Source organism: Lactuca serriola, chromosome 2, assembly GCF_051521515.1.
Source record: "Lactuca serriola cultivar US96UC23 chromosome 2, Lser_US96UC23_V15, whole genome shotgun sequence".
NCBI lineage: Eukaryota > Viridiplantae > Streptophyta > Magnoliopsida > Asterales > Asteraceae > Lactuca > Lactuca serriola.
Window position 1 is genome coordinate 233,985,973 of NC_136409.1, and position 12,821 is coordinate 233,998,793.

The 12,821-nt window shown below is 30.8% G+C and overlaps 1 protein-coding gene and 1 long non-coding RNA gene across 10 annotated transcripts; one reads left to right on the forward strand and one right to left on the reverse strand.

Annotated features, from left to right (window-relative positions):
* The first annotated feature begins 3,749 nt into the window (after positions 1-3,749).
* On the forward strand, positions 3,750-5,939 carry LOC145088903 (uncharacterized). Of its 7 annotated transcripts, XR_013701326.1 has the most exons (7): positions 3,751-4,049; positions 4,139-4,232; positions 4,321-4,387; positions 4,511-5,050; positions 5,129-5,334; positions 5,472-5,668; positions 5,763-5,939. It is a non-coding gene; the product is annotated as an uncharacterized LOC145088903 (long non-coding RNA). The 7 variants fall into 7 exon arrangements; XR_013701325.1 differs by having other exon boundaries at positions 3,750-4,049; positions 4,139-4,387; XR_013701322.1 differs by having other exon boundaries at positions 3,752-4,232.
* A 728-nt stretch (positions 5,940-6,667) lies between these two features.
* Positions 6,668-11,945, reverse strand: LOC145088902 (uncharacterized). 3 transcript variants are annotated; one of them, XM_079027369.1, is made up of 12 exons: positions 11,615-11,945; positions 11,055-11,218; positions 10,883-10,965; positions 8,580-8,653; positions 8,336-8,442; positions 8,098-8,159; positions 7,805-8,015; positions 7,643-7,725; positions 7,430-7,554; positions 7,225-7,331; positions 7,022-7,092; positions 6,668-6,916 (listed from the first exon to the last, which is right to left on the reverse strand). In XM_079027369.1, the coding sequence occupies exons 2-12, from the start codon at positions 11,158-11,160 to the stop codon at positions 6,791-6,793; spliced, it is 1,155 nt and encodes a 384-aa protein (XP_078883495.1). In that variant the 5' UTR covers positions 11,161-11,218; positions 11,615-11,945; the 3' UTR covers positions 6,668-6,790. The 3 variants fall into 3 exon arrangements, with proteins under 3 accessions (XP_078883495.1, XP_078883497.1, XP_078883496.1); XM_079027371.1 differs by lacking the exon at positions 7,022-7,092 and having other exon boundaries at positions 7,266-7,331; XM_079027370.1 differs by lacking the exon at positions 7,022-7,092 and having other exon boundaries at positions 6,735-6,916.
* Between the last annotated feature and the right edge of the window lie 876 nt (positions 11,946-12,821).

Genomic DNA, 12,821 nt, shown 5'->3' on the forward strand with positions numbered 1-12,821 from the left:
ATACCCTATTTAAATATTTCATTACTTAGTTGACTAAATAACAACAATATCAAATTAAATTGAAGTATATGTACCTTCTGCCTATCTGAGATGAAAGTGAAGTTTGAATTAACATAAAGTTCCAGATCATCACCAAGTTATTCCAAAAACCATGTCCATGAATTTGTGGTTTCATTCTCAACAAGAGCATATGCAAGAGGATATATCCCATTATTGGAATCTACCCTACGGCAGTCAAAATTTGACCAGGATAGGGACCTTTCATGAAAGTACCATCTAACCCTATGAAATCCCTTAGATTAGCCTTAAATCCTTCCTTTAATGCTCCTAAACAAATGTAAATTCTCCTAAATATCCTTATATCAGAATTTAAATTTGGCTCAGTGTAACAATCGATCTTCACATTAGTACCTGGGTTTCTTTCCATCAACTCTAGTCCATAGTCCCTCAAAGTACCATATTGTTTCTGAAAATCCCCAAAAACATGCTTCTGAGCCAATTCCTTTGCCCGATGTACCTTCATTCGTGACATGTTCATCTCAAATTTTTGGATGAGATCTTCTTGAAGTGCATTGACTGGAATGGTTGGATTACTCTCAATTTGCTTCACAATGTTTGTTGCAATGAATTTGTAGTTGCAAGCTTTAATGGTTCTTGATTACACACACCGATGTTCACTAACTAGGGCGTTCACCACCTAGTCATCTGTCTCTTTAAGTCTAGACACTAGTACAACCCAAGGACATTTACCCTCTTTCATATTTACTGTTTTGTCCTTGAATCCAGTCCTTAACTTTGTCCATGGCCCACCACTCATATCTGGGACCACTCCTCTGCACTTAGCCCTAATCCTTATTTTGTCATTTTTTTTCAAAATGTAAATCCCTTTTGGTTTCTACTGCATGTTTGTTTATATATTCTTTCACATCTTTCTTTGTTTTGAACTTCTGTCCTAATGTGAAAGCTTTTGGATGAACTACACCCTCAGAACAACTTTTTCCCTTTCTTATGTCTCTCAACATCCTCTCTCTGTTGTTATCTTCATCTAGAATAGGTGACTCAAACGATTATGGGTCTATGACCTCCAAATCTTCACCTTCAGTAAAGTCAACACCACTACCACTTGCTTCTTTGGTGGTTTTTTGAACCCACTCAACATCTTCATCAACATTTATATGAAATTCTTTCATATCAACATCCACATCATCTACAATATTTTCTAAATCCACAAAGAAGTCTTCGTCGTCACTCTCATCATCTGTCATATTACCCTCACTCCTACTACCCTCACTCCAAGGACCCTCACTAACACTTTCCTTACTTCCACTGTATTCATCCTCAAAAAACTCAACATCATGTAGATTTTTTCCCCACCATATTCTGCGTCTACATCCCCCATTACCTCATAATCATCCACTGGATCAACATCCGCTTTTGGTTGGTGATCATCCCCTGTGTCAACATCTTTTTTACCATGGTTATCCTCAAACTGTACCCCCTAAATGGATCACTATCTCGATCAAATGAGTGTTTTTTGTTGATCACAGGTTTATAGGGTACAATTAACTTTGACAAATCAGTAGACTCATTCAAATCCAACTTTTTACTACATGACCCAACTGATTTCGTTTTCATTCTAACCCTATTCATTTCAAGAGAATGATTCCCTTCAACTTCCTCAATACGAACCTTCAATGGGGACTTAAAGTAAGGGACTACTCTAGTATTTCCATGCTCGATGTACAGATTAATTTCCTTATGATTAAGCACATACCTTGCCAGCTGAATGACTTTCTGATCGGTGCCAAAGGGTAACAATCCACTATCCAAGTCTGTCTCTAGAATCATGAAATGGTAAACATTATACATCCATCATTGTACCCTAAAACTGCCATCATATCATCTAACTCGTGGACTGAAAACACATCCATGTCCACAAAATCAAAGTGATCCACAAGTCCATCTATGTATGACCTTCCAGATACCGTATTTGTGAACGAACCCCCATAATTTATCTTGAATGTGCAAAAGCTTGAAATAGAACCTGATGTGAAAATTCAAGAACAATAAAATGTTAATGATGGAGGAAATAAAAATTACATTTCGTCAAAACCTAGCATTATAAGGTCCGTGCTTACCATATTCTTTACGTATGTCAGGTGGTTGGGTGTAGCGTGGACGTAAAGACCACAATGTGAGCATCATTTTCCTCGATACACCCTTTAATCAGTTGAAGTGTTTTGTCGGGCGACGATAAGAACTCACGATTGAAGATGGGATGATCAAAAGGTTTTCTTGGGGAAAGAGATAGAGTGTAAAGTCAATGTCTGAAACTAAACCCCGCCACCTTAATGGATATAGCTATTAATTTATATGTTCATAAACGGTCCTTTAGGGTAAAATGACACCACCGCCAAGAAAGAAAACCCCCCGCCAAATCTCCCGCCTCAGCATGAGGTCAGGATGATCGGAAGCACGCAGGCTACCAGCTCTCTGACCGTAAACGACGCCGTTTCTGGAATCCAAGGCGTCACGATGAGGTAACGATGAAGGAAGGTTGAAGCAGGTAGGCAGCTTACCAGCAATTAACTGAAGCGTGAGGTAGGCGAATCCAACAACCACCGTCCGATGAATCCAATGGCAGAGAAGCTGAAAGTAGACGTAGACAGCCCAGTTTTGCAGAAGAGAGTTTCAAATATAGGTAAATGATATATATATATATATATATATATATATATATATATATATATATATATATATATATATATATATATATATATATATAAAGCTACTGAAAACGGTTTTTGAAGATGCTCCAACTGTGACTTGCACCTACGAACTAAATAACAAACAAACCCTATCTCTAAATCGCAAATCAATAATGTTCAGGAACAAAAAAAAAAAAAAAAAAATCACCCATTAGTGTTTAATTAAAGCTTTCACACAAACATTCAAAAAAAGATAAACAAGTTACCTTAATTTAAGCTTCGTTGAGACGTTCATCGTCTCCATCGACCGATCCATGGGTTTTCTGGAGAAAAAAAAAACAAATGTGATAGTGTGAATAACCTCAAAATATAGCTTTGGGTGTCTAGAAGCGGGAGAGGGAGAGAGAAGATGAAGACCATTAATGGTGGGGTATTGGGAAAGCCAGAAGGAAGAGCAATGAGCATGGAGAACATGTGTCCCTCTTGCTGACATGTGTCGTCAAAGAGATGAATAGATGATGACTCACGAAGGGAAAAGAGCGGTGCAGATTGGAAATCCATTTGAGAAACGTGGAAGCTAAGCTGTCAAAACTCTTAGCCCAAACACTTCAGTCTAGTCCAATCAAAAGAAGTAAATGGAGCATCCAATCTTTCAAAGCTCCAACCCGAAAGAGAAACATGCATCAACCAAAAAGTTGATGCTGATGTGGCAGTCTCCCAATTTCAATATAAATTCTTCTTTAATTCTAAAAAATCCACAAAATTCTAAAGCCATGTCCCATCATATTTTGCTAGAAATCTAAGGGGTGTGGCTTATTTATATATAAGATATAAGATATATATAAGATAAATTTAGAACCCCCATTTGTGAACAGTAAAAACTAAAAAGGGGTCTTTTTTCACTTTAGCCCCTGGACTTTATATATTTCTATGATTTGTTGAATTTTATCCTTGGTCAATTTTTGTTAACAATTTCGTCAATGACTGGTCAATGGTGCTTTTCAATTGCTACGTGTTTCTTTCTTGCTCCACCTTATTTTTTTATCCAATGGAAACCATTAGAAAAAGCCAGCATCTCCACCGCCTTTGACTCCATCTTCACCACACCGTGCCATTTATCTCTCAAAACATCCAACTTGTCGTCGCCTTCATCGCTACCACCGTCGATGGATCTCTTTCCAGAAACTCTTCACAAGATTCAAATCCCCAAACTGTATTGCAGTGAATAACCCATGTTTCTCATCCACTCTATCTTTTGGTTCATAAATCGATCAACCGACATCAACAGAGTTCAATTCTGGTGAAGATGATCTTTCATCACCCAAGAATTACATCATTAGGGTTCGTTCTTCCCCTTTTCATCGTCACTTCCAAAGCAAATTCATTAACGGGTGTTTGTTTCTTTCTACCTTATTCTTTGCTTAAAGTAGACGATAAGTGTTGCATCCTTTTCGGGTTTAATTTCTATGATTTCTGGTGGCAAACTCGGGAATTGAAAGATCTTGACTCCAAAAACCCTATTCTGTACCTCCATTTTTCCCTAGATTTGTTTGCTTCATCTATTCATTTGCTTCGTTTTGTGCTTATGAATTCGATCCGGATAATATTGCAGGTTGAAAGTTGTTACAGTTTATGATACTTAATACTACAGTTCTCTAAAAAGCTTAGAAGAACGTGAGGTAATTTTGAGATTTTGTGTGTGTGTGTGTGTTTTTTTAATTTTTTGTTCTCATTTTCATTTTTCTTTACATAATGGCACGCACAATCATGGAAATTGTGGTTTAACCTTTAGGGATCAACAGATTTTGTTTGCAGATCATGGAAATTAAGGAGGCTGTGGAAGACTCAATTCGAATGATGATGGTTAAAGCTAATATGCATTATTTGTGATATAGTCTAATGAAGATTATATTTTTATTGCATAAAGTTGATGAAAGAAGTTGAAGAGCTGAAGGGATCAAATTCAAAGCATATTACAAACATCAATCTGCTAGAACAAGTACCGGTACACTTAAAAATCATAAACAATTTCTTAGATATTTTATTTGTCTTATTTCCATAAATTTATGTGATTTGGCTATACTCAGGATAAATCAAAACTAGAAACCCAACAGCTCAAAACCAAGATTGATGTTTTGGAATCTGGATCATGCTCTGTTGGAGTAGATTCTGATAATAGGCTACAAAGCAAAAAAAACATTCAAAAATTTTAAGTGTTCATTGTTGCTAGATATGATGGGTCTTCATGGTTGGCATGTCTAGATTCATATTACCCATCTTATTATGTTAGAATCCCATTCAGACCAATGAATATAGTAAAGAAATATGGATCAGCAGCAAAGGTAATGATTATTAATCTTCTTAAGTTGCTACATTTTATAAAACTTATAAATTATAACCATATTTTTGTTTACTGGTAGTTGAATCATTCGTCTCAACAATAAATCAGTGGGTTTTAACTTTAAGACCACCTTTATATTGAAACAACGTCCATGTTGCTGATGCTGTAGTTAACAACAAACTTTTTGTGGCTAGTGGTAATAAAGAAAGTCATATTTCGTCTTAGGTGGAATATCTTGATCTCAACAATGGCAAGTGGCTCCCCATTCATTCCATGAATAACAAGGTACTTTTACTGTTACATTCATATTTAGTAAAATGTCACTTCAGTTTGCTCTAAAGTTCATTTATTGTTTTTTTTGTTAGAGGTCAGCAGTTTAAGAGGATGCTAAACATAAATGAATACTCTTTTATGTGATGTAGTTCTGTTGAAATGCTTGATCCACGTGAAGACAAATGGTTAAAAATTCCAGATATGAACAAAATGAAGGGTTGCCATTAAATGGCAATGGTTCTACTGAAAAATTTAAGTCTGTAGAGGCAATTTTGGTGCTTTTGTGATTGGAGAAACACTGTACACAATTGGCAGATCCACGGAAAAGAATCACGTTTTGGACGTTGTATGTATATGTAAACCATGACTTTGACTTTTTTCCTAACTATTTTCCCATTTGTGTTTTGACTTGCATTTTCATTATTTAATTTTTTTGGCAGGTGGAATGTTACAAAGAAGGTAGTGGTTGGGAGGTTTGTAATGTAAAAGCAATTGTGAAAATAAGTTATTTTTCAGCGATTGTGCTGTGAATGTGAGTTTTATGAACAAAAATTCTCTCGATACCACATACATAGTTTTATGAAATTGCATTATATTAACCTATTTTTTTATTACAATTTTTTAGTTTTAATTTTATTTTCTATTTTAGATATTGTACTTTGAGATTATCTATCCAATTATAACATTGTACTTAAAAGATCTACCCACATATATAAATAAATGAAAGTAGAATGATATAATAAACATATCAATGTAAGCACGTTTGTTTGTTTTCAGGTTTATAACGCTCTTAATTTTGCTGTTGATGGAATAACTACATAATTAATCAAATCTTTTTATCTTATTTTGCAATTAAACATTTCTCTAAATATTGTTATCCAGTGAAGTAGCTAAGGTGGACTAATTATTAGATCTTACCTATGTTTAATATTACAAGTTTTAGACAAGTACCAAATACCATTGTACATGTGGCTAATAGTGGTATTTGAAAGCTCTAGCTAAATAGCATTGGTATTGGAGAATGTCACTGATTTCGTGAGTTGAATACACAGAATAGGAAACAAATTAGTACAAAACACAGGTTAAAAATACAAGAAATATCAATCTACTTTTACCAAGTTGTTTGTTATAGCATTTTACTTTCGTTTCTCTTAAAATTCTACCAATTGAAAGTGCAATGTTTTCATACGCAAATAGATAGTGGCTATGTAATGAACACTGATAGATAACAAATGATAAATATCAAAGTCTTCCAAACCCCGCAATACAGGGGACCTTTCCTAGTTTGCATGAAAGCAGAGCAGGGACCACTTATTCAAAACATTAGACTAGGTAAAACAATCAATAACAAAACAAAACAAGTGTTGCTGCAATTTCTGGATTAAGTCCTCAATTTCATCACAATTTCTGGATTAAGTCCTCAATTTCATCATTTTAAAAATACTAAAAAAAAAAAAAAACATGAATATCAATTACAATCTGAATTATCCAACAAACAGTTAAAATCTTTTTGTTCCTGAGGAAGATGTATTTCATATTGGCCTTTATTTGAAAGTTTAGGTTCGATTCCAATGTTTGTTAACAGGTTACCGACCTGCAAAACAAAACAAAACCAGTGGTAATAGTTTTTAGGGCTTTTATAGAAAATTTAAAATAAAAATACATAAAAACTTTTAAATAAAAAGATACATTATTATACCTTCTCTTTTAGCACAGAAACATTGCCTCTAGATTCACCATGCCCAGTGATTACATTTATCACTTTTACAGCTTTTATTAAAAATATATATATATATATATATATATATATATATATATATTAAATAATGATAATAATAATAATAATAATAATAATAATAACCTAAAAAAAACAATTAAATAAGCTGATTGTATGGAGCTTACTCCGAAGGTTATAAAACAAGAATAGATGAAGCTTTACAAACCATAGAGCTTCATCAGGATGGAGACCATGTAAATCAAAAATTATTTGATTTTGAATTTCTTTATGCCTGAAAAAATGAAAACATTTTAATCAACATGAAAATCCTATTGACTATATGTTAAGAAGTTTGAGTTAAAAGCAAACAAGGTAAAGTTAATTTATTACCTCAACTCAATTAGCTTGAAGCTATTTTTCTTCTTATTATTATCTATCTTCTTTCTTGTTAGTTTAACATGTTCTTCCCATTCATTTGCATGTGCTAGTTGTCCGGTAGATATAAACTCTTCAACCTGCATTATAAAATACGGTCTTTGAAGTAAAAGGATGTGTATAAAAAAAAGTTAGAAAACTAAAATACTCCTCTAAAAAGATTATTACATGCTGCTCCTCATATTTGACTTGAGTTTCCAATTCTAATGTTTGTTTCTTGAAATCTCTACAGTAGGCAATTGTTCCAACATCTGCAACAAAGTAAAATAGTTATTTGTGAGGTCTTTCTAAGCTAACAAACACCAAAAAAAAATGCCTAGAATACTTTACCTTGCAGGTTAATATTTTCATGAAATTTGTTACATGATAGTAAAGATTGTAAAACTCTCTCCCAACTTTGTACTTCATAATCATTACCCGACTGAATCTCTTCACACGGAAAGATAGCGTCTTTTTGGTCTCGATGAAATGCAATATGAAATCCATCTTTGTTGCTGTTTTCTTTGGATTTAACATTTGTATTAAATAAGAAATTACCGATCTGCAAAACCAAACACTTGTTAAATACAATAAGTATCCATTAATCATTTTGATAATATTTAGTAAAATAAACAAATTCATACCTTTAACTTTAACTTCAAATCTTGTTTTGCATTTCCAGTTATTACATTTATGTAACGCACAGCTGTTTAGATTATAAAAAATAAATAAATAAATAAATAAATAAATAAATAAATAAAAAAAAAAGCGTACATGATTAGTTTAAGACATAAAAAGTTATTTAATAGATTATATATATATATATATATATATATATATATATATATATATATATATATATATATATATATATATATTTACTTCTGAGATTGTAGCCAATCCATATATGGATTTTTAAAAACGAAATCGCTTCCTCTGGTTCTTGATCTCTGAGGTCAATTTTGAGAGTGGTATCAAAGCGTTTATTACTGAAAAATGCAAAACAGAATTTCGTTTTAATGTGTTATATAATGTTTAAAGAAAATAGAAAGTGACATCCATAGTCATAAACAAAAGCCAACTTCATTAAAAAATAAAATAAATAATGAAAAAATATTTAGCTAACCTTGACTCTAACATTCTAAAACCGTCCAGCTTTTCTTGATTTTTAAGTTGCTTTCTCAAATTCACCAACTCCACCTACAAACAAAATGCATGCCAGATTAGAACAAAAGACCTTGAACGACATGAGATTTCTTTGAATATACCCTCTCGTGTAACAAAGAGACAGTTGAAACCCGTAAGATAAGTAAAACATGGCTGTGATTATATGAAAGAGTGTTTGTGAGAGAATACTTCTAAACGTGATGTTCATTAAAGAAAAATGATTATGGTTTTGCGCGATGATATGTTCAAGGGAATTTAAGAATTTTTCTTTTTTTCGTGGAAGGGCCATGAGATTTTATGTTCACCACATCTAGATTGACTTTCAATGGTGGGCTTCTGACACTTAAGTTAATGAAAATGCCCAATGGGTTACAATTTAATAAAAACGAAAAAAATGAAGTGTAGGACCATTGACCATTAATGGTTTGGAGTTATCCATTATTTAAGGATATATGAAGGATACAACATACAAAATCTTATGAAAAACACTGTTATAAGAAACAAATTGCACATAAAAAATAGATAAATATTGCAAATATGATGTCAGAATTTCTACTTGACAGATAAAAAGAGAAAGACTTAGATAAGAAGGAATAAAGAAACATTATTATCATATTTATTTTAGAGAGAACAAAATACAATTTTTTTTTGATGAATTACGCATATCATTTAAATCATTTTTAATGGTGAATAATGAAAGTTGAATAGACCTTAACTTTTCAACTGTTCATTTCGATTTAAAAAAAAAATAAAGCTAAAAAATTAAATATTATTAATAAGAATAATGTAAAACTGTAGATGAATAATAGTTTTTAAAGACTTTTGAATTGATATCTACAGTTAAGTAGATTAAACATCATTGCTTGCAGACAAAAACAAAAAAAACTTTATAATTTTTAAAATCAGGAATCGGATCTTCAAAAGGGGTCAAGAAAGATAGAGATTCAGGATTAATATGCAAAAGCACAAGAATTTCTGTTTAATTTAAATGAAAACACGCACTCAATTCATCAAGATACAAATACAATATACTGTAGAATCGGTCTTTATTCGTGATCAAAACAAAGAGACCCAAATCGTCAAGAAACACATATAGCATTAAAGATTCACAAATGGTCGATGATGATGATTGTGTATTGAATTCAGATGAAAAACAAGAAACAAACAGTTGGGAGTGTTCCAAATTTTCGCTGATTTCAATACTATTGAAATGAAAAACAGTCATCCAAAACACACAACATAACCAATTAAGAATGGAAGATGATGATGTGTGTTCGACTCAGATGAAAAACATATACCCAGTTGAAAAGAATCAGATTGATATAAATCATATAATGATATCGAATAAAGTGGTGGTAGAGAAACAACGACAATAAGAAATCAAAGAAACTTAATTTGGCTGTTTCTACAAAAAGTTAAATTAAAAAAAAAAAAAAAAAAAAAAAAAAACACTTTTTCAGAATTTTTGGGCATTTTATTGTTTTGAAAAAGTTAAATTCAAAAAAATAAAATAAAATAAAAAAGAAAAAACTTTTTTGAATTTTGGGCATTTTAGCTTTTTGTTTTGAAAAAGTTCAATTAAAAAAAAAAAAAAATTCTTTGAACACCATGAGTTTTTTACTTATATTTTTAACAAAAATCTTTACATACAAAAACAACTTGAAATAGTTTTTGAAGCTTTTAGTTTTTAGTTTTTAATTAGTTTTATATATTTAAAAACTAATAATTAGTTCTACTAAATACCTTTAGAGAAATAAAAGTTACATTTGAACTTTCACCTACCAACTAATAGCTAGTTTTCTAAAAACTCCAAAGCTTATTATTACTTTGATCTTATGACAAGATACCCAAGTAATTTGATATTTTTTGTAGTTGAAAATAAAATAAATATTAAGTATATTAACTGATATGAAGCATATCATTTATCTTGAAAAAATATATATTGTTTTCTAGGTGTCTTACAAAATCTTTCTGTTTTTTTCTTATATGTTGAGAATCTTATTATTATTCAAGTTCTTGTGGGACACAAAATATATATATATATATATATATATATATATATATATATATATATATATATATATATATATATATATATATATATAATTATATATTAAAATATTTTATAAACTTCATAAAAATTAAAACCGACTTTGTGCATTTAAAACAAAAAAACTAAAATACAATAATAGTAATAATAAAAAATTGGACCAAAATGTGAAACTCAAACACAAATTACTGTTCATGTATATTAATTATTACCTGATTTCTAGCGCTCCTGAGATGAGTTTTCAGTTCTATTGACTCTTTTCTAGCTTCTTCATACTCAAGCCCCCTTGCAATTTCTACAATATTAATGTTTTTAGATGTAACTAAATGACTAGCGTTTATGGTATTTACAAAAATACTTGCACAGCTTTGAAACAACACATACCTGAGGGCTTTGTAGTACCATAGTGTAGAATCCCACAAGATTTCAAAGCGTTGAATAACGTATTCCAACTTTTTATATCTTTATCTTCAGCCTCAGAAATGTCCATTGGAACAAAAGATGAAGATGCAATACCAGTGCTCACTGAACAGCAGACGTAGTAAAACCTATTCACATGATTAACGAAGTTAAAACTCTAACCTAATAACATGCCACAAATTTCAAATAAAATAAAGATAAACTTTGGGGTTTGGACATGCGTTTCAAATAAAACAAGCGAACACCACATTCCTGATTCCCAAACAAGCAACACATTACACACCTATAATGAGTAAGAAAATCCGCTTAAACAGGAAAAATAGAATATATCAACTTAATCAAGTCTCATATGCAAAATATCTGTTAAAAAATTAAACAGAACACAGGATATGACGAAATTTGTCTAGGTTAATGGAACATATGAAAGCTTTTTGAAAATATATATATTGGATAACGGGACTAAAAATGCTAAGTCCAAATGTAGGTATAATTGTCAAATGCAAGTGAAAATTTGACGCATAAACCTTTAAACACGTTGAATCGGAGGTGCGAAACCGTTCTTCCGGCGGCGAGAATGAGATACTAGCAGCAGCAAGCTGCAGGATTCCGTTACTAGAAAGTTGAAACAAGTTGAAACAGCGGGAAAGTGGAGGCGGAGCAGTGTATGGAGACGCGTCGATTTAGGGTTTTTTTTGTTACAGTAGTGAGAGGTTTTTTCTGTGTGAAGAGAACGAGAGAGAGAGAGAGAGATCAATTGGGAAGACGAACACTTGCGGAAAATGAAAACGGAATAAAGGAAGGTGATGTACGGTAACCAGGAAAGAAAGGGATGGATTGTGTTCATAGGGTGGGTATAAGCGCGGGTGAGAGCAGTGGATTCGTATTTTTTTTTAAGTTTTATAGAATGAGTGTGGGAAAATGTCATAAAAAAAGCTTAAGATTGACAGAAAATGTCGGTTTTAATTTTCGGCAGATTTTTGGTTCGTTTATACCGTAAATTTGTCATTTTTCTGTCGGTTTTGCCCTTTTTATCTGTAATAGCAGGTTTCTAGGTTATCATGAATTATTTTTTGCGAAAAAATCCTTAAGTTTACAAATATTTTGCAAAAAAACGCTTAAGATAATAAACATGTAAAATATAAATATATATATTTAAAATTTGATAAAATTAAATAGTTTTTTAAAAATTAAATGTCAAGAGTTTATATCAAACTAATATAAGTTTTATTAAACTTATATTATGAAATAAAACTGAAACATATTTTTAACTTTATGTACGGTAAATTTTATATTGGTTCGATATAAAATTTTTATATTTAAATTTTAAAAAAAAAATTACCTAGTTTATCAAAATTTGAATGTATTTCTTAATTAATATTTAAACTTTTCAAAGTAAAATTAAAAAACGTCTGTTAGTTAATAATTAATTATGCTAAAATAAATAAACATATGAATAATATGACATTAATTACATTACATTAATTTTTTTAAAAGGAAAATAAAAATATTTTATATGTTTAAAAGGTTTTTTTCAGAAATAATAACGTATCATATTTTTTATATATTTAAATAATAATAATATTATCATATTTTTATAAAATATCATAAACATTTTAAACATATAAAATATAAATATATTTGTCTAATTTTTTATACAAATATATTTCTTTTTATAAAAAAATATGATAGTTTATTATTTCTAAAATAAAAACATTTTAAACATATAAAATA